This window comes from Eumetopias jubatus, unplaced genomic scaffold (genome assembly GCF_037043125.1).
Source record: "Eumetopias jubatus isolate StellerSeaLion01/CBP00866 unplaced genomic scaffold, mEumJub1_p1.0 scaffold_10, whole genome shotgun sequence".
Taxonomy (NCBI): domain Eukaryota; kingdom Metazoa; phylum Chordata; class Mammalia; order Carnivora; family Otariidae; genus Eumetopias; species Eumetopias jubatus.
Genome location: NW_028274816.1, coordinates 82,374,581 through 82,391,904, shown reverse-complemented (window position 1 = coordinate 82,391,904; position 17,324 = coordinate 82,374,581). Strand labels below are relative to the sequence as shown.

General features: G+C 68.2%; 2 protein-coding genes across 7 annotated transcripts in view; one reads left to right on the top strand and one right to left on the bottom strand.

Moving 5' to 3' along the window:
* The window catches only part of BAIAP2 (BAR/IMD domain containing adaptor protein 2), a 66,584-nt gene extending 65,589 nt beyond the window's left edge, over positions 1-995 (top strand). For 2 of the 3 annotated variants that reach the window (XM_028112421.2, XM_028112416.2), the window contains exon 14: positions 519-995. In XM_028112421.2, coding sequence (XP_027968222.1) covers positions 519-588 — 70 coding nt within the window. In that variant the 3' untranslated portion in view covers positions 589-995. The remainder of the gene's footprint in view (positions 1-518) is intronic. The other variant, XM_028112420.2, reaches the window with a different exon arrangement.
* Positions 996-1,926: 931 nt separating this feature from the next.
* LMTK1 (lemur tail kinase 1) overlaps positions 1,927-17,324 on the bottom strand; it is a 33,418-nt gene continuing 18,020 nt past the window's right edge. For 2 of the 4 annotated variants that reach the window (XM_088028095.1, XM_028112541.2), the window contains exons 3-15: positions 15,411-15,558; positions 13,120-13,199; positions 12,569-12,687; positions 12,292-12,379; positions 12,018-12,146; positions 11,340-11,473; positions 10,139-10,223; positions 9,939-10,060; positions 7,927-8,076; positions 4,802-7,451; positions 4,515-4,671; positions 4,162-4,347; positions 1,927-3,091 (exon numbers count right to left, since the gene is read on the bottom strand). In XM_088028095.1, the coding sequence (XP_087884221.1) occupies positions 3,051-3,091; positions 4,162-4,347; positions 4,515-4,671; positions 4,802-7,451; positions 7,927-8,076; positions 9,939-10,060; positions 10,139-10,223; positions 11,340-11,473; positions 12,018-12,146; positions 12,292-12,379; positions 12,569-12,687; positions 13,120-13,199; positions 15,411-15,558 (4,089 nt within the window). In that variant the 3' untranslated portion in view covers positions 1,927-3,050. The other 2 variants (XM_088028097.1, XM_028112543.2) reach the window with 2 other exon arrangements.

Here is a 17,324-nt window from a genome sequence, read left to right as displayed (position 1 = left end):
GTGTTGGCGTGGGGCGGGCCGAGGCCCCGTGTCTGCACCCAGCCGCGTTATGGGACCCCGGGATGCATGGGCCGGGGTCGTGAGAGCTGCTGAGCTGTGTGTCGCTGGCGTGTCTTTAAAAACGGGCCGCTCCTGCTCTTGGGCAGGTGTCAGGTGCCTCCTTGGCCTTATGGGGCGGAACACCAAGCCTGGGTGCACGCCCATTCAAGACTGCCTCCGGTTTCAGAGGAAGAACTGGCTCCTGGCCCACCGGGCCGCTCCCCGGCCGCTCCCCACACCCCCCCCCCCCCCGCCCTGCCCCAGGAGAGCGGACGGCGGCAGGTGGGGCGCATCAGCAGGCAGCCGGCCCTGCGGACAGCGCCCTGCCCTGGCCGTCCCAGCAGGCTCCATCGCCGCCCTGCCCCGGGCTCAGAGGCTGGGCCCTCCGCGGGGCTGCGGGACCCTGGGGCGCACGCAGGGCAGCCCGGGAGGCACGGCGCCCCTCCCATGCTAAAGCCACCCTTCTCTTCTCTCCTCAGGAATCCCTTTGCCAACGTGCAGCTGAAGCCGACAGTGACCAATGACAGGTCTGCCCCCCTCCTCGGCTGATGGCCAAGTGCCCGCCGCTGCCCACCGGGCCCCTCCTCCCCCACCCACACACACACACCTCTTTTGTAACAATCTGTGTGGTCCCTGTCTGGAGAATTTTCTCCTCCTTCCACGCCAGCCGCCTGCCTGGCTCTGCCCCACTTCAGTCTGGCCTGGGCTGGACCCCGGCCGTTTCTTCGGAGGTGGCCCCTGGGCCGTGGCAGAGGAGAGTGAGTGGGGCCGGCCCCAGAGCTGGGAGCTGCCCCCTGGGCGGTGCGGCCAGCCTCACAGGCAGGCCCGCCTGCCTGTGGGGGCCGTGGCCCCCCAGGTGAGGGAAGGATGTTCGGTCAGCCTGTAGCCAGAAGGGGAGCCCGGCTCCCACACCGCTCACAGCTCCCAAGTGTCTGGTCAATAAACAGGCTGCCCCACCTGTGCCTGCTTGTGATCTGTCGGCCTGAGGGGGGGCGAGAGGCCTGGGGCAGAGGAAGGGGGCACCACCTTTCTCTGGAAGATGAATTTATTAGGAGCCCTCGACTGGGACTCTGCTGAGCCTCCCCACTCCTGCTGGCAGTTCTGGGGGGACACTGCCCCACCCCACCCCTCCCCACCCAAACCCCAACCTCCCTCCAGAACTGGCTGCTGGGCCCCCGGCTCTCCTCCGCATCCCTGGAGTGAATAGTGGGTGCCATTGTTGGTGGGGTGGGGGAATCCCCCACCAGCTGCTTCCACAGTGTTTGTGGCTGAAATACACCCCTGGTGACCAGCATGGTGACCAGCAGTGCCCATCTGAGGAGCCGTTCCAGGCAGCAGTCACCCCTCCTGCCAGGCTCTTGAAGGAGGGGTTCGGCAGCCCTGATCTGACCGAAGCCTGTGCACAGCCCAGGAAGAGAAGCGAAAGGGGTCACGGGTAGGGCAGGTGGGGGCACAGGCCTCTGGCCTCACAGGAGCTGGGCCAGGTGGGGTCTTAGGGCAGGTGTTCGGGGTGGAGATGCACAGAAACCCAGACTGCTCAAAACCCCTCTTGCCTGCGGCTCACCCTGCCCCCACCCCCATGCTTCCGGAAGGCGAGGGGCAAGAACGTCCAGGGAGCTGTGTGGGTGTGTGGGTCCCCCCCACAGGACACCCCCAGTCACTGTCCCCCCTCCACCGAGGTGTGCCAGGGCAGCTGGGGCGCAAGGGTGGCCGCCCTCTCGCATCCCCCGCCGCCTCCCGTGGTCAGGAGGGACTACCGTGCCCTGGGCAGGCCTGGTAGCTGCGTCCCCACCTCAGCACCACCCAGGCCCCCTCCTGCCCAGCGCTTTATGCGCAAACCACAAAAGAAAACACTTAGGACGAAGGCTTTTTTTTTTCCTTAGCTTGATTTCTTTTAAAAAACAAACAAAAGAGGAACAAGAAAATCATTGCACCAGCATCCTAAGCCTCAAACTAATCAAAAACAAAAGACACAAACCCAAAACAAGTCTCCCACCCACACCCCCAAAGCAACAATAAACTTTACGTTTCTTTGGCAACAAATAACTTAAAATCATCCCATTTCCACTCGCTCAGACAACAGCAGTTACAAAAATATTCCCTGCGCTGCCCTGCCCCCCGCTTCCCCCAGCCCCACTCCTTCCCGTGCCCCCACTCCTGCAGGCAGGAGCCCCTTGCACGGTGGGGGTGCAGTCCCCCCACTGTCCTGCGGCTGGGCGGGGCTGGGCAGTGCCCTGGGGGGGGGGCTGGCCATGCCAGCCAGCCACAGGCACCTCTAGAACAGGTGTGGCCGGGCCAGGGTGCGGCTGGGAAGCCCCCCACCTTTCAGGCTGCCCACCCTGACCCACCCGCCCGGGCTCCAGCAGCAGACTCAGGTGGGAGCTGGCCCAGACCACGTCGGGGAGGGAGAGTGTATGGGTCTAGCCAAGTCAGTGAGGGGAAACACGGCCACAGACTTTGAGGTAAGGGTGGTGTTGGGGGTGGGGGGGGGACACACAAGCCCAGGGTCCTCTTCTTGCATTGAGCAAACCCAGAACCAGGCAGAAGGGGCGAGGGGGGCAGAGAGGGGCCGTCCCAGCGGGCCTGTAGCCATTCTCTCACCTGGGGTGAGGACACAGCGTCCTATAACTCACCACACGAACTGGTGGGCAGGGCATGCAAGACCCCCCAGCCAAGAGCAGGTCCCCTGGCCTCAGAAGCCAAGCAGCCCATTAGCAGGGTCAGGGTGGAGGGGCAGCTGTAGGGTAAGGAGCTGCTCAGGCCTGAGGCTATAGGGCATCCCCAGCAGCTAGCAACAAACCCGAGCGTCCAGGGTAAACCCTGCCCCTAGGGCGTACAGGGCTGCCCCGCCATCCGGTGCGGAGGCCTCTGGTCCTGCCCTGCTCCCCCAGAGCGCTGTGTGGGGCACCAATGCGCTGGAAGCTGCTGCCGACCACCAAGGTCCCCGCTCTCGGTCACCATCCTTGCTGGGAGCAGGACCAGCAGGGGCTCCAAGGAGGCCCGCCCGGGCCTCAAGCCTCTTTACAGCTGCCCCCAGCACCTGCTACAGGGCCTGGCAAACAGGAGGGGCCACATGAGCATTTGGAGACACACCGGGGACAGAGATTCCCGAGAGTCCCCTGCCCCAGGACTCCCACCTGACCTCCGTCCTCGGCCAAGGGGCCAAATGACCAGCTGGAGCTGCAGCCCTCAGGCCCCTTCACTGCAACGGGCCCGCCCATCTGTCTCCGTGGGAGCCGCACCCATTGCTCTCCCCACCGCTTCACCAGAGCCCAGGCCTGTCCCTCAAGCCCAGCAAATGCCGTCTGAGTCCTTTTACAGGTGGCGAAACTGAGACCCAAACGGGACCACAAACGAGCCTCCTTGGTGACCTGCTTATCTGTTCAGGCGTCTCCTAAGGGTACGCCGTGTGCCACAATGAGCGGACGGGCCCTCCCCAGAGGCTTGGGGAGTGGAGGAGGAACTGAGTCCGCCTGGGGGACAGAATGATCTTGTTCTGGGTGGGCTTCCAGAGAAGTGTCGCAGGGATGCAGGAATGCACACCCGTCAGGCACGGGGTCGGGGGCAGCCCGGTAGGGCTGCGCCTGCCTGGTCTGAGGCGCACAGGGGAAAGGAGCAGGGAGGGAGGTGTGAGCTGGGCGCCTCAGCCAGCACCACCTGTGCCTCCAGGCAAGCGCCATGGGATCCGAGAGGAGCCAGGTTGGGCAGTGGGTGAGCCCAAAGCAGAGGCTGGGGAGGTTCTGGTGGCAGAGGCTGCTGCAGGTTTGTGGGGGCTAAGGTCTAGCAGAGAGCAGAGTTGGGGGGGCACTCTGGGTCCAGCCTGGTGCCTCCAGAGAAGAGGGTGCGGTCTAAGGGCCAGTCCCCAGGGCCCCGACAGGTGCTGGGCCAGCCACTGGTGGAGGGAGAGGGGGAGGCCACTGCATCTCCCCAGAAGGCGGCCAGGACAGACAGGCCTGGGCGTGACCCGGCCCCTCCGTACCTCAGTTTCCCCTTCTGAAAACCTTGTCCAGGAGATGGGAAATAATGAGCGCGGAGCCTCGGCTCCCAGCACGTGACCTCCCGGCCGCCCTCTCCGCTGCCCCGCCTCGGTGTCCCCTCCCGCCAGCCCCGCCGCAGACTCACCTCCCACGGACCCGGCGTCCGAGTCCGAGACGTGGGTAATGGAGAAGCGGGACGCGGGCGCAGGCGACACGGTGAAGCGCGAGAAGGGGCCGGGCGCGGCCGGCTTGGGGGGCGCGGCGGGGGCGGGCAGCTCGGCCTCCGGGGCCGGCGTCGGCGGAAAGCCGTCGTCCCACGCGAACCCTCGGCCTGCGAGCCCACGGTGCAGTCACTCGCGTCGCAGACGTCACGACCCCGCGCGGCAGGCCCGCCCCCCGCCCCTGACGTTGCACCCCCCGCCCTGACATCACACCCTCCCGGCAGACCCCGCCCCCGCCCGTGACGTCGCACCCCGACAGGCCCCGCCCCCAGCTCACCCTCTTCAGCCACGGAGGCCGCGGAGCCGTCGGAGGAGCGATCCGCCCGGCGCGGCCGGCCCGGGGCGCCGGGGGTGCGGGGACCGCCCGCCAGGAAGGCGGGGGGCGACTCCTTGGCGCCGGGGAAGGGCTCCCCGAGTTCCCGGGTGGGGCTTTCCTGGAGGGTCAGAGCGGCCCGTGGCCCCGGTCGCCAGGGGCTCCCACGGCTCCCCGTCCCCTGGGGGGACCCACACCCCACCTTCCCCCCCCCCCCCCCCCCCCGCGCAGAGCCCAGGGCGGCCGCCCACCTGGTCGAAGAGGTAGACGGTGACGTCGTCGAAGAAGGACACGGCTTTCTTCTTGCGCTCCAGGTCCTCGCAGAAGGCCTCGGACAACAGGCTGGGCATCTTGAGCAGGCTGCGCAGGTTGCGCGCACTCTGGCTCTCAGCCACCACCACGGGCACGGGAGGCGCCTCCTCCTCGCTCTCCTCGCTGGGCTCCTGGAGGCTGTAGCAGCGCAGCTCCTCATCTGACTCGTCGCTGTCTTCGCTGTCCCCCTCCTCCTCCTCCGACCGGCCCTCCGCGGCTGTGGGCAGTCCTGGCAAGGCCAGGCAGAGCGGGGCTCTGGGGGCGCCGGGGCCCCCCATCTGTTCCTGCTGGGTGGGCCCGGAAAGCAGTCCTGGGGCCTCCTGGAGGCCCAGGCGGTGGCTCTCTGAGCTCAGTGGGACTGGGGTCAGCAGGAAATCCTTGGGGCCCTCGGGGCTGGGACCTGGAGGCCCTTGCGCAGGGCCCTGGGGCCAGGGAGGCTCCAGTCTGGGGCTCTCCGGGCACGTGCTGCTGGGCTCTGGAGAAGAGTCCCCTGGCGGCGGCAAGAGCAGTGGTGGCACCTCCCTGGGGCCAGTGCCCTGTGCCCCCCCGGGAACCCCAGATGCAGGGGAGGGCTGTGCAGACTGCAGCCCAGGGCTCTCCAGGTCCAGCTCTAGCCTGCGGGCCAAGGCACATCCTCCCTTCTCCTGGGGGCCTGAGGTGGACTCGGGCTCTGTATCAAGGTCCGAAAAGTAGGCTGAGTCACGGTAGGGGTTCTTCTCGCCAAGGCTTCCAAGGGAGGTGGAGAGCTGAGTCTCGGGCCCGGGGCTCTCACCCTCGGAGACCAGCTCCCCAAAGGCCTCGGGCTCACAGGGTTCATGTGCTTCCTTGAGCACGAACTCAGGGGACTCATAGTTCTCCGTGTCATAGCCACTGTCCAGGGCTCGGGGCTGCCCGCCAGGAGTGCCAGTAACTGACGGGCTGAAGACCTCACAGCCGCCACCATCGCTGGCGGAAGATGGGATATCCAGGGAGTCCACGGAGTCGGGCGTCTCCACCTGCTTCTGCAGGGAGCGGAAGGCCAGCGTCACGTCCGGCTTCTCCGCCGGCGGGCCATCACTGGACAAATCCGTGAAGATGCCAGAAGTGGCCTCTGTCATGTCCCCATCCTCACTGACTGGCTCTTCCAGCTCAGGAGAACCAGTGCAGCTGTCCAGGCCCTGGGCTACCTGGGGGGCAGCCTCCCAGCCGCCAGCAGGCATGGGCAAGGCAGGCAGGGTGGCAAGGGCACCGGCCTCCTCGGCAGGAAGCAGGGCTCCCTCTTGGGATGGGGCTGGGATAGAGGAAAAGGGTCGTTGAGGTCTGGCAGAGCCCTCCGCCTCCTCAGCAAGCCTGGGCTCTGTCTGGGGGCTGTCACCCCGGCTTATGGCCGCCTGTGTCCGGGAGGAGGGCACCAGGCAAGCGGCAGGTGCCAGGCCCCCAGCAGGACACAGATGAGAGAGGCCAAGGCAACGGCCAAGCTCCTGGCCCGAGGAGGCCCCCTGTGGCCCCAGGAGAGGCTCTCTGCTGTCCTCCAGGGTCAGGGGACAGCTCAGCTCAGGGACAACCTGTAGGGTGAGTCCTGTGCTGGGGCAGCAGCCCATGCAGCCACCCACATATCCCGGGTCCCAGGAACCTGGTGCCCGGCTGCTACTGTTGTTGTTAGCGGACATGTTGGAACTCCAGTGTCTGTGCTGGGCAGCCCTGCATGCCTCGGCCTCCCCCGTCTCCTCCCCACCCGGGGACGGCTGGGCCCCAGCGCTCCCCGAAGGGCACGTGCCCAGCGGGTCCTCCAAGAAGGGTGGGCAAAAGGCAGCTGAGCCCTGGTCGCCACCCTCCTCCCTGGCCTCCACCAGCATGAGGGTCCCCAGCGAGGGCGAGCTCAGGGTGCGAGGCAGGTCCCGGGCACGGCTCCCGCGCAGGTAGTAGTCACAGTGGCCCCAGGGCCCCCCAGGGGGCGGCACATGGCCCAGCAGCGGCTCCATGGCCAATGAGGCATCCGCGCTGCCCTCGGAGTCATTGTCCTGGTCGGTGCCACTGGGGAGCAGGTCCATGGCGTGGGGGCCGGGGGTGCAGCCGGCGCAGTCAGGATCATGGCCAGCGGCGGGTGTGGGCTCCTCCAGCCGGATGAAATACTCGCTACCCACCGAGGGGCTGTGCGCGCTGAGCACGGGCACCACGCCCGGGGGCGCGCCGTCGGGGGCACAGAGCTCCTGCGGGCGCGCGGCGCGGCTGGGGCTCCCTGCGCCCCCTGGCGGCGGGAAGGCCTCGGCCCCGCGGCCCGCTTCCCACTTGTACTCGAAGTTGAGGCCGCGGCTCGTCTCTGTCACGGTCAGCACGTCATCCCCGTCCGCATGGAAGCCTTCGCCCGCGAACTGCTCCAGCAGCGGGAAGGACGAGGCAGCTGCAAGCTCACCCGCGCCCCCCAGAGCCAGGCCTGCCAGCCCGGGGCCCGCGCCACCCCCACCCGGCCGCAGGGAGCGCCAGCGCCGCTCGAACTCTTCCTCCGCCTCAGTGGTGCCCTTGGCGCAGAGGTAGGACAGCAGCAGGTGCACCTCCTCAGCCGTGGGCCGCTGCTCGGGCTGCAGCCAACAGAACTGCATCACCTCGTACCTGCGGGGAGGGAGGCCCAGGGCTCAGCCCCTGCCCAGCGGGCCCTGGCCACCCCCCACCCCGGGCACGGCCCAGCCAGGACCCCAGTCCCTGGAGGGTTGAGCAGACCTGCCCTCCGCAGGAAGGGCTGGGGGCCTCCCCTTCTACTCAGAGTCCCTTAAGGACAGGGAAGAGAACCTCCAACTTGTTACGGGAGACCCCACGTCTTCCAAGGTGGGCTCCAAGGTTTGGGAGCCCACAGTGGGCGGAGGCACCTTTCTCCTGAGCTCATCTCCACCCCGGCTGCAGGGGAGTTTGTGTCTGGGGTAAAGAGACCGCTTCTGTGGTAGACGACAGGATAGGTCCCAAAGGTCACCGCTGGCCAGAGGGGAGCCAGCGTGAGCCGGAAACCCAGGCGGTCAGACTCAGAGCACCCCCTTGGTCTTGCCCTTCCTGCTGGGGACCCTGCACCCAGGCTGGCCTCACAGGTCCTCACCAGCGATCAGACAGAGCCAGCTGCAGCTGGGGCTTGGGGAGCTTGAGCTGCTGCTCCCGGACGGCGTAGGCCAGCACCTGCCGGTCGGAGTGGTGCGGATAGGGCTGCGCGCCCAGCTCAAAGAGCTCCCAAATGCTCACGCCCAGGGACCTGCCGAGGTGACAGCCATCAGGGGAGCTGGTGTGGCTGCACAGGATTTCAGAGCCTCGGCCACCACAGGGCAGCTCCTGTCATCACACCGGCATCCTAGGGACGCCCCTCCCAAAGGACAGCCCCTTCCTTCAGGCAGCTGGCAGGATGCCCCCCGGCGAGGCCCAAGTCTGTGCCCAGGTCATCTAGGCAAATAAAAGCCACACAGGCCTTTCCACAAACCCAAGTCCATTCACTTGTTCACGTATTCACTCCGTAGCCACGGTGAAGGCCAGACACCGTAGCAGGGCTAACAGCTACTGGGGTGAAGCTCCCAGTCCTAGGGTACCAGTGGTGCCAAGGCCGTGAGGCTGAGAGAGGGTGGGCCCAGGGAATGGGCAGGGGCGGCCGGAGCATGCAGGGTTCCGTCCGGTGTGCTTCACCCAGCTCCCTGGGGCCCCACCCAGGCTGTCCCAGGAGACCAGGAGCAGGAGGAACAGATCAAGTGAGGCAACAGATGAGTCAGGTGGCCTGGACCAGAGCTGTTTGGAGGACCCCCGTCAACGTGCAGCAGGCTAGGCCAGTGGGGGAAAGCGAGGAGATGGAGTGGTGACGGGCTGTGGGTAAAGGCCTCGGGCGTGCTCAGGAAGGAGGGGGGGTCCGCGGGTCCAGGCTCTGAGGGCTCACTGGGAGCGGAGGGAGGCCAGACGGGCCTGGGGAGCTGGGCAGCGGGTGGGGTGGGGAGGAGAGGCTAGTCAGGGACAGAGACCACCATGGCAGAGCCCCCGGAGGCTGAATACTGAGTCTGAGTGCCCCCTCTGTGCCCTGCTTGGCGCTGGGTGCTCAGGACGAGGGGGACGCCTCCAGACTACTGTCACAGGAGCGCTCCAGCCCCCTGCGCAGAGAGCAGGTGCCACGCTGAGGCCCCACGTCTCATCTGGAGAGCCCGTTCCACCCCCAGCGGGCTTTCCAACCTGAATGTGTACTCAGACCCTGGCGACTTTGGGTTTCAGGGGATCCTGGGAGGGGCAGGCCCATGGGCCACTGGCACCGGGCAGCTGCAGGTGGTCCCAGCAGCCCCATGAACTCCCCTGGAGCCAGAAGTGACCACCTCCCACAGAGCAACGAGGTCGGACAGATAAGCGTGTCATCGCACGAGTAAGGCAGGTGGGACTCGGTCGCCTGCTGCCTGGCGGGCCTGCAGGCCCTGTGTCTTCGCCGGACATGCACCTGCATGCAGCCCAGCAGCCACAAGGTCTAACGGCACTGGACGACAGCCAAGGCAAGGCCTGTGGGCGTGTCCTCACAGCGCCCCCGGGGCCCTCACTCCCCACCCGGCCCCCTCCGCTCGCCCCCGGCCCCCCCCCAGCTCACCCCCCGGGCCCCTCCTCTAGCTCACCCCCGGTCCCACCCCGCTCACCGCCCGGGCCCCTCCTCTAGCTCACCCCCGGCCCCCCCCCCCCCGCTCACCGCCCAGGCCCCTCCTCTAGCTCACCCCCGGCCCCCCCGCTCACCCCCCGGGCCCCTCCTCTAGCTCACCCCCGGCCCCTCCGCTCGCCCCCAGCCCCCCCCGCTCACCCCCCGGGCCCCTCCTCTAGCTCACCCCCGGCCCCCCCGCTCACCCCCCGGGCCCCTCCTCTAGCTCACCCCCGGCCCCTCCGCTCGCCCCCAGCCCCCCCCCGCTCGCCCCCAGCCCCCCCCCGCTCACCGCCCGGGCCCCTCCTCTAGCTCACCCCCGGCCCCTCCGCTCGCCCCCAGCCCCCCCCCCCGCTCACCGCCCGGGCCCCTCCTCTAGCTCACCCCCGGCCCCCCCGCTCACCGCCCGGGCCCCTCCTCTAGCTCACCCCTGGCCCCCCGGGCTCACCACCCGGGCTCTCACTCACCACACGTTGCTGGCCTTGGTCTGGTCCACCACCAGCAGGTTGCAGTGCACTTCGTCCACCAGCTCGGGTGCGATCCAGCGCAGCGGCACCCACAGCTGGTCGGCGGTCACGAAGTAGTCCTCCTGCGGGCACAGGGGACGGGGCTACCACGGGCTGCCGGACGGCTGGCCCTGACCCCCAGCACGGCCCTGCCGTCTTACCCTGTATTTGCCATGGGACAGGCCATAGTCGCCGATTTTCACTGTCAGGTCGGCCGCGAGCAGGCAGTTCCTCAGGGCCAGGTCGCTGGAGGGCGGGAGGGTGGGGGTCAGTGGCAGGGCCAGGCGGGGGGCATCGGGGCACGGAGGGGCTGGACCACTTGTCGCCGAGGGCATTGTCATGAGTGGGTGGGAAAGGGAGTCTGAGCGGCAGCCTGTCTGCGTGCGGCCCCAGGCCCTCGCCAGACCCCGGGCACACTGGAGGGCACACTGGAGGGCACACTGGAGGGCCCACGTGGACAGGGCCTCAAACGTTACAGTCCAGAAAAGGCCGGAGCGTGCCACGGGGCCCTCAGCGAAGGCACGGCCCACCCACGGCTAGACCTCCCTCCTGACCCCAGCTGTTGCCCCTGCTTCTTTCCCACCAGCCCGCGGAGCCACCCCTCGGAGGCGAGCCAGCCAGGGACATTGCAGTCCTTCTTCCCACCCACTACGCCCGCACCCTCAGCGGTGGAGACACTGAGATCCCAAGTCTCCCAGGGGATCCTGACCCTGCCCGGCTCACACAGGGGTGTCTGGGGGCCCAGGGCACCACGGCAAACGTGGGGTCAGCGCACATCCACCAGGGGCCGCGGACGGGCCTGCGCTTGGGGCTGGGTGGGCCCGGCGGGCAGGTCGGGAGGCTGGCAGCTGCCCTCTTCAACAAAATCACTGATGCTGGAGTTACATGTGTCATCACTCAGCACCAGGATGTTGTTGGGGAGGACGGCCCGTGCGGCGTCCGGGGGCACCGGGACGTGGCTGGGGAGGGCGGCCCGTGCGGCGTCCAGAGCTGGCGGCGCACCCTGGTCCATTCAGGCCACGGTGGGAAGCAGGACAGAGCCAACCCGCCCCCAGAGGGCCTACAGGACACAGAGGCGAGCAGGGGCCCGTGTGGGGCCACCGGGTGGCTCTGGCCGCCCCGGGGACAGAGGACGGGCCTCAGGCCCTGCTGTGAACTTGCCCAGGCCAGCCTGACATCCTGCAGAAGCAGGTGTCCGCCACACCCCCACACCCCCGTCTGTCTTCCATTTCAGCAGATGCCTTTGCACCACGGTCCCTAGAGGCTGAATAAAGATCCAGCTAACCCTCACACAACCCCCAAGGCTGGTGCCCGTTTGTGCAGGGGAGGCCGCAGAGAGCCCGCAGCCCCGCCCCGCCTCACCTGTGCACGTAGTTGTGACGGTGCAGGTGCAGGACCCCACAGGCCAGCTCGCAGGCCATGCGCTGCAGGGTGAGGGGGTCAGGCGCCATGGACTCCGCCACCCGGCAGCTTCGCAGGTAGCCCTTGAGGTCCCCCTGCCAAGAGGGGCAGCATCATCACCCGCCGGCGGGGAGCAGGGACCCCGTAAGCCCGCTGCCCCGCCCCTCCCTCCCCACACAGGGCCTGCTAACAGCGGAGGGAGCGGTGGCCCCAGCCACCACCCTGAGTCTGCCCCCCAGCGGCTGTTCCTCAGTAGGACAACCCCACGGGCAGAGGGCGCTTTCTCTGCGGTCCCCGCAGACGACGTCCTGGGCACAGACCACGTCCTGGGTATAGACCACCGGGCCCACGTGCCTGCCAAGCAGACAGGCCACATGAGCGGCGACGCCGAGCCTGGTGGGAGCACAGGTCAGAGGACCCGACGGCCTGCTGGCGAATCCCTAACCTGCTGACACCGCCCGGCTCCAGAAAGGGCCCAGCCGTGCTGGGGAAGCCCCAGGAAGTCACGGCAGCAGACAGTGGGGGCCAGCGTGCCGGGAAGGCCGGGGCAGGGGCCCGGGGGCATCTTGCAGGCAGTGTCACACCACCGGGAGTAAAACAGGCCACGTGAGGCCTAGGAGGCGGAGATGAGCAGCTCACAGGAGAGCGTCTCTGCGCCGGACAGGCGGCCGGGCCGGCCCCGGAGTGCAGCAGGGTCCTGGACGCAGCAGCCGAGATTACCGCGCAGGCCGCCTCGGGGAGGCGGCGGGGCGTGCCCCCCAGGTCCCACTGTTGGGGGAACATAAGGCCCACAGGATGGCGACGAGGGCTCCCCAGTTCAGCCGATCGGCCTCTGTGGGGAGGCTGGGCCCTCCTGCTGAGCAGCCTGCCGGGGGGAGGCGGGGGGTGCGAAGCAGCAGGACACGACACTCACCATGGGGCAGAACTCCATCACCAGCAGGTGGGGCGTCGCCTCCGCGCACTGCGCCAGGCACTGAAGCAGGTTGCTGTGCTGCAGGGCCCTGCAGGAGCCAACAGGCTGCCCTCCTGACTCGGACTCAGGGCAGGAGGGGGCGGGCGGGCGGGGAGGGGGGCTGGCTCTGCAGGGGTAGGGGAGGAGCAGGGACAGCACAGAGCTTGCCTTTGTTCCCAGGGCCCCGTGCCCAGCAGCCCCCGCCCCCACCACGAGCCCGGCCCTGGGGGCCACCCACCTGTAGGGCTGAGCCTCCTCCAGGAACTGCACCTGCTCCTGCACACTGGCACTGGCCTTCAGCTCCTTCACCACCACCTGCGTGCTACTGATGCCCGAGTTCACCTCCCCTAGGAACACCTGTGGGGGCGGGCGGAGCCTCCATCCCTGCTCTTCCTCGCTAACCCCGCCCAGCCCCGAACCTGGAAGGCTTGCTTTACTCCCCTGCAAGAAGGGTCCCCCTCCCGGCCGTAACATTCTCTCTTGTGTGGTCATCCCGAGGCCCCCAGCTGTTCTCAGCTCTCTCTGGGGGTCTGCCGTGAGGAAGAAGGGACCCCCAGCCTGGGGGTCAGGGAGCAGCCAGGACCAAGACACTGTCCCCCAACCCAGCCCTCTCAGAGGCGCCTCCCAGCATCTGATCCCAGGGCCTGCACAGAAGGGACGCCCCAGGACAGCAGGAAACAGGTCCCCAGGGCTGTGGCAGCTCCCAGGAGAAGCAGGTCTCCTGCCAGGCAAGAGGGGGGGCCCATGGTGTCAGCAACCCCCACCCCCCGCCCAGGGTCAGCAACTCACCTTCCCGAACCAGCCGTGGCCCACCTCCTCCAGGTACAAGAGGCTGTGCCGGCCCAGGTCTGTGGACCTGAGGAGCTGCACTGTAACAGGGCAGGGGCTCAGGAACCCCAGCTCGGGCTGTCGCTGCCCCCATCTGCCCTTCCAAGGCCCCTCCAGGGGCTGCCCACTCAGCTTGTTCGGGGGAGCTGCCCTAAGCCCCCCAGAGAGGGGCCACGGCTGGGGGCTGCCATCGGAGGCAGGGTCCCTGTTGCCCCGGGGAGCCGTGGGCCTGCAAGCCGCATCCGGGCATCTTTCTGGGTGGGTCTGGGAAGGCTGGTCCCTAAACTACAGGGACACGCCAGGCTGAAGACAGCAGGGCCTGGAGCCAAGACCAGCGCACAGGCCATGCCAGGCGGGCAGTGTGGCCGGGGCCAAGCCGGTGGGGAGGGGGGCGCCCGAGAGGCCCGTCCCCTCACCCCTGCCACAGGCTGGCATTCCAGCACCAGGCTCACCAAAGGCTCCTTTGTCGGAGGCTGCTTGGCACAGCCCCGTACGGAACACACTGGGCCCATTCTCCTGCCGCCTGGGCTGGGTGAGGTCAGCAGAGACGAAGGGTCAGTGAGGGCCCCGGAGGAAGGGCTGGGGCTGCCGAGCCCACTCACGCCCCGTGCCCCAGGGATTCCCCGAATTCTGCTCCCACGCCAACCACCCTGAGGGCATGGGGGGGTAGGGCCGGGCCTAGGATGCCAGGAGCGCCCCGGGGATGGGGGGCTGCTCCCGGGGAATGTTGACCTCGATGCTGAGTGGTATTTAGGGGGGTCCCGCTGGGCCCTGAGCCTCAGGGTTCCTCCCCCTGGGCCCCCACCCGCTGGCTGTACTGTCCTCCACAGTCTCGAGGGGTGGCCCTTGTCACTCAGGTTTTTAACCCTTGACCTCCACGTGGGCTGCCCCCCTGCATCACCTGAAATCTCTCCCCTCCCCAGAAACGGAGTACCCCTCAGACCTGCGGCGTGAGCTACAGGAATGGAGAAAACAAGCAGTCGCTGCTGTCTCCTGGCCCCAGATCCCCACCCTCAGGGACAGCCCCCTGAGGGGTGGGAGAAGCCGGGGTCCCGGACACTGCCTGTGGGCAACAGGCCCAGGCTGGGCAGGGGGGCCGGTGTCCCCTGGGATGAGCCCCAGCTCCCCCCTAGTGACCAGTGTCCAGGGTTGGCACAGGCCCAGAGACCCCGACGGCCATCCAGGAAGGTCCGGGGGCCCTCCTGAAGCAGCACCCCCTTCGGGGGCTTAGGGGCTGTTCTTTCAGGTCAGTTGGTAGCTACACACATGCCCTCGAGCCCCAGGCCCTGGCTCCTGCCTGACCGCTGACGCCCCCCCCCCCAGGAGACGCTGGCTGGACAGTGAGGGGTGACACCCTGGTAGCCCCGGGGGCTGCTCTGAGGACCCAGACCAGGGCCTTGATGACGTCCGGGCTTCCGAATGGGCAGCATCCAGGTCATGGGCCTGAAGGCATGGAACCGGGCAGGTGGGATGGGCCTGCCCATCATCAGCACCACAGGCCTGGTGCCCCCTAAGCCCCCGCAGGGCCTGACCCCTTCTCTCGGTGCCGCGGGTGGGGCTGGGGGTCAGCACAGGCCTAGCCGAGGAGCTTCCAGGGAGGGGACCTGAGATTAGGCTGCCACGGAAGCCCCACCCCCACAGCGAGGGGTTCCCACAGCACCAGCCTCAGGAAGACGGGTTCACAGGCCAGCTGGACTCTGACCTCTACCCTAAGCTTGGACCCACACCTGCCCTCTGGGTGGTCACCCTGGTGCAGGGCGGGTGGAGGGGGGAGAGCCCAGGATGGGGAACAAATGGGAGACAGGGCAAGGAAGCCATGGGAAGAGGCCCTTGCCTGCTCCCCAAGGCCCGAGTCAAAGGCCCATTCAGGGCCCCGCCCACAGAGGGGGCCCCAAGGAGCCCCTCCTCCCTGAGTTGGTGGGCCCCGCCCACTGGGCACAATGGAGCCCATGTCCCCGTGTGGCCAGCCGGCGCTGCGGGGGATGTCTGGGGTCCGGCATCCAAGGACAGCAGAGGAGTCCCTTGTCCCTGGTGCCCGGACTGCCCCTTTGCACAGCAGCCCCCAGGTGGGGGAGGCGGCGGGCAGAAGGCTGACCCAAGCCTGTCCACAGTCCCCCTGCTCAGAAGGGGGCACCTCCCAGCCCTTGGCCGCCCCCTCCCCGGGAGCACTGACTGCTGAGTCCGGAGGCCAGGCCGGACCCTGAATCACCCCTTGTGCTCACCGCCCAGGCTTCTCTGGGGGGATCACTCACCTGAGCGCCCCGGCTGCTTGGCCATGGGCAGGGAGACCTCGGTGAGCGGCAGGACATACACGTCTGGCCCGTTCTGAGCCCCTGTGGCAGGGGAGCCCTGTGCCGAGAAGCCGGCGGCGTACTCGTCCCCCTCGGCATTCTCAAACTCCTGCAGCGGTAGGTGGGCGCCCGGCGGGCAGTGACTTCAGCGCTCCAGGGATGGGGGCACAGGGCCGAGGGGTGCAGGCCCAGCTCAGAAAGGACCGAGCTCTCACCTCTTCTGGAGCTGGGGGTGGAGCAGGCTGGGCGCCTGACCCAGAGTTGGGGCACCTGCTAGCCACCCCTTCCACCCAACCTCTCACTGCTCAGGGCAGAGAACACACCCCGCTCCTTCCCCCCAGAGGCACCAGCTGCCCTGGAGGGCCAGAGAGCTGGGCTTTGTCCTGTGTTGGTTGTAGGGGAGGGTGATCTTCCTCCCAAAGGCATGGGGAGGGGGGCCTCAAGCGTGTGGGCACCTTGCCCAGCCCAGCCCACCCCCAACAGCGGGCAACGCGGGCCCCACATGGGCAGGGGTGGGGCCCGAGACAGGAGACCAAGAGGCCCATCCTGTCTGTGCCCCCAACTCCTCTTTGCCACCCCTCCCCCCAACAGCCAGTGATCCCAACCTCAGGGTCAGGGCTGGGGAGCGGGGAAAGGGGCTCCATCACCCCCCCAGCCTGCCCCTTCCAGACAAGGAGCATTCCTGAGTGCCCAGAACAAGGAGCCCACCCCCGTCTCCACCCCCCAGGCCAGGCACCCACAGCCCTCCATAGCCATCTGCCTGCAGGCTGCCCTGAACCTTGACCCAGGCGGGGTCTGCTCCCAGGGCTCCTTAAGAGCCTGGCCCTGCAGCCTGGGGCTGGTCCCTACCTGGCAGGACTGCTATTTTGAAATGCAGCTGGTGCACCTGTCTATGGGGAAGACCCCTCCCCCCAGGTCCAGAGCACACTCCAGAGGAGAGCCAAAGTCTCAGAAATCCTCTCCTACTGAAACAAGAGCAGCTCCCATCCCTGGAGCCCACAAGCCCACTGCCCAGGTGGGGAAACTGAGGCCCAGAGCCCTCCCCCTCGTGTGGACAGCTGGGTTGACCGGATCCAGGGGGCTTAGGTTTGTCCCTTGGCCCTGCGTGCCCCGGGGACGCTCCTTCCTCCCGGAAGCCCTCTGCTGGCATCCCTGTGGGACAGTCCTGGTCCCTACCCAGCGAGGGGGAAGGGGACCGGTGCCTGCGATGCCTCCCCTCACCGGGGCCCGGAGCCCACCCTTGGGGCCCTGGGGTATCCGCAGCAGCTGCAGCTCCATCCGCTCCCATCAGACCTGGCCCTGGCCCCGGCCCATACCTGACGGTGCCGCCTGGCAGCCTGCTGGATCGTGCCAGCAGAGCGGGCCATCAGGTAGCACAGCGTGAGCATCGCCGCCCGGCCCCTTCACCCGGCAAGCTCCACGGGGGTGCCCAGCCCTGGGCCCCTAGCGACCAGGCCCAGCCCCTGGTGCCGGCTGGCCCGCCCACCCAGGCGCGCTGGGGCTGGAATGTTCTGGGCACCATGCTCTCCGGGAGGTGAGAGGGCATGAGTAGGAGGGGCCGAGGCTGGCCTTTGTCTGGGGCCTCGTTCTCACAGCACCCGGAGGAGGGGCCGACCCAGACCAGGTCCCCCACGCCCACCCCCGTGACCTCGCAGCTCTGGCCCCAGGATCCTGCCAGGTGCGCCGCGGTGTGCCTGCAGGTCAGGAAGACAACCTCCCCAGGGCAGGGTGCAGGGAACGTGGGCAGGAGCATGGACCCGGCAGCCCCCAGGGCCACAGCCCTGCCATGGAGCCACTGAGGGATCTGGGAGGGCAGCCTCTGCAGGCCCCCTCTGGGACATGGTGCTCCGGAGCAGAGGGGCTGTTTCTCTAAAC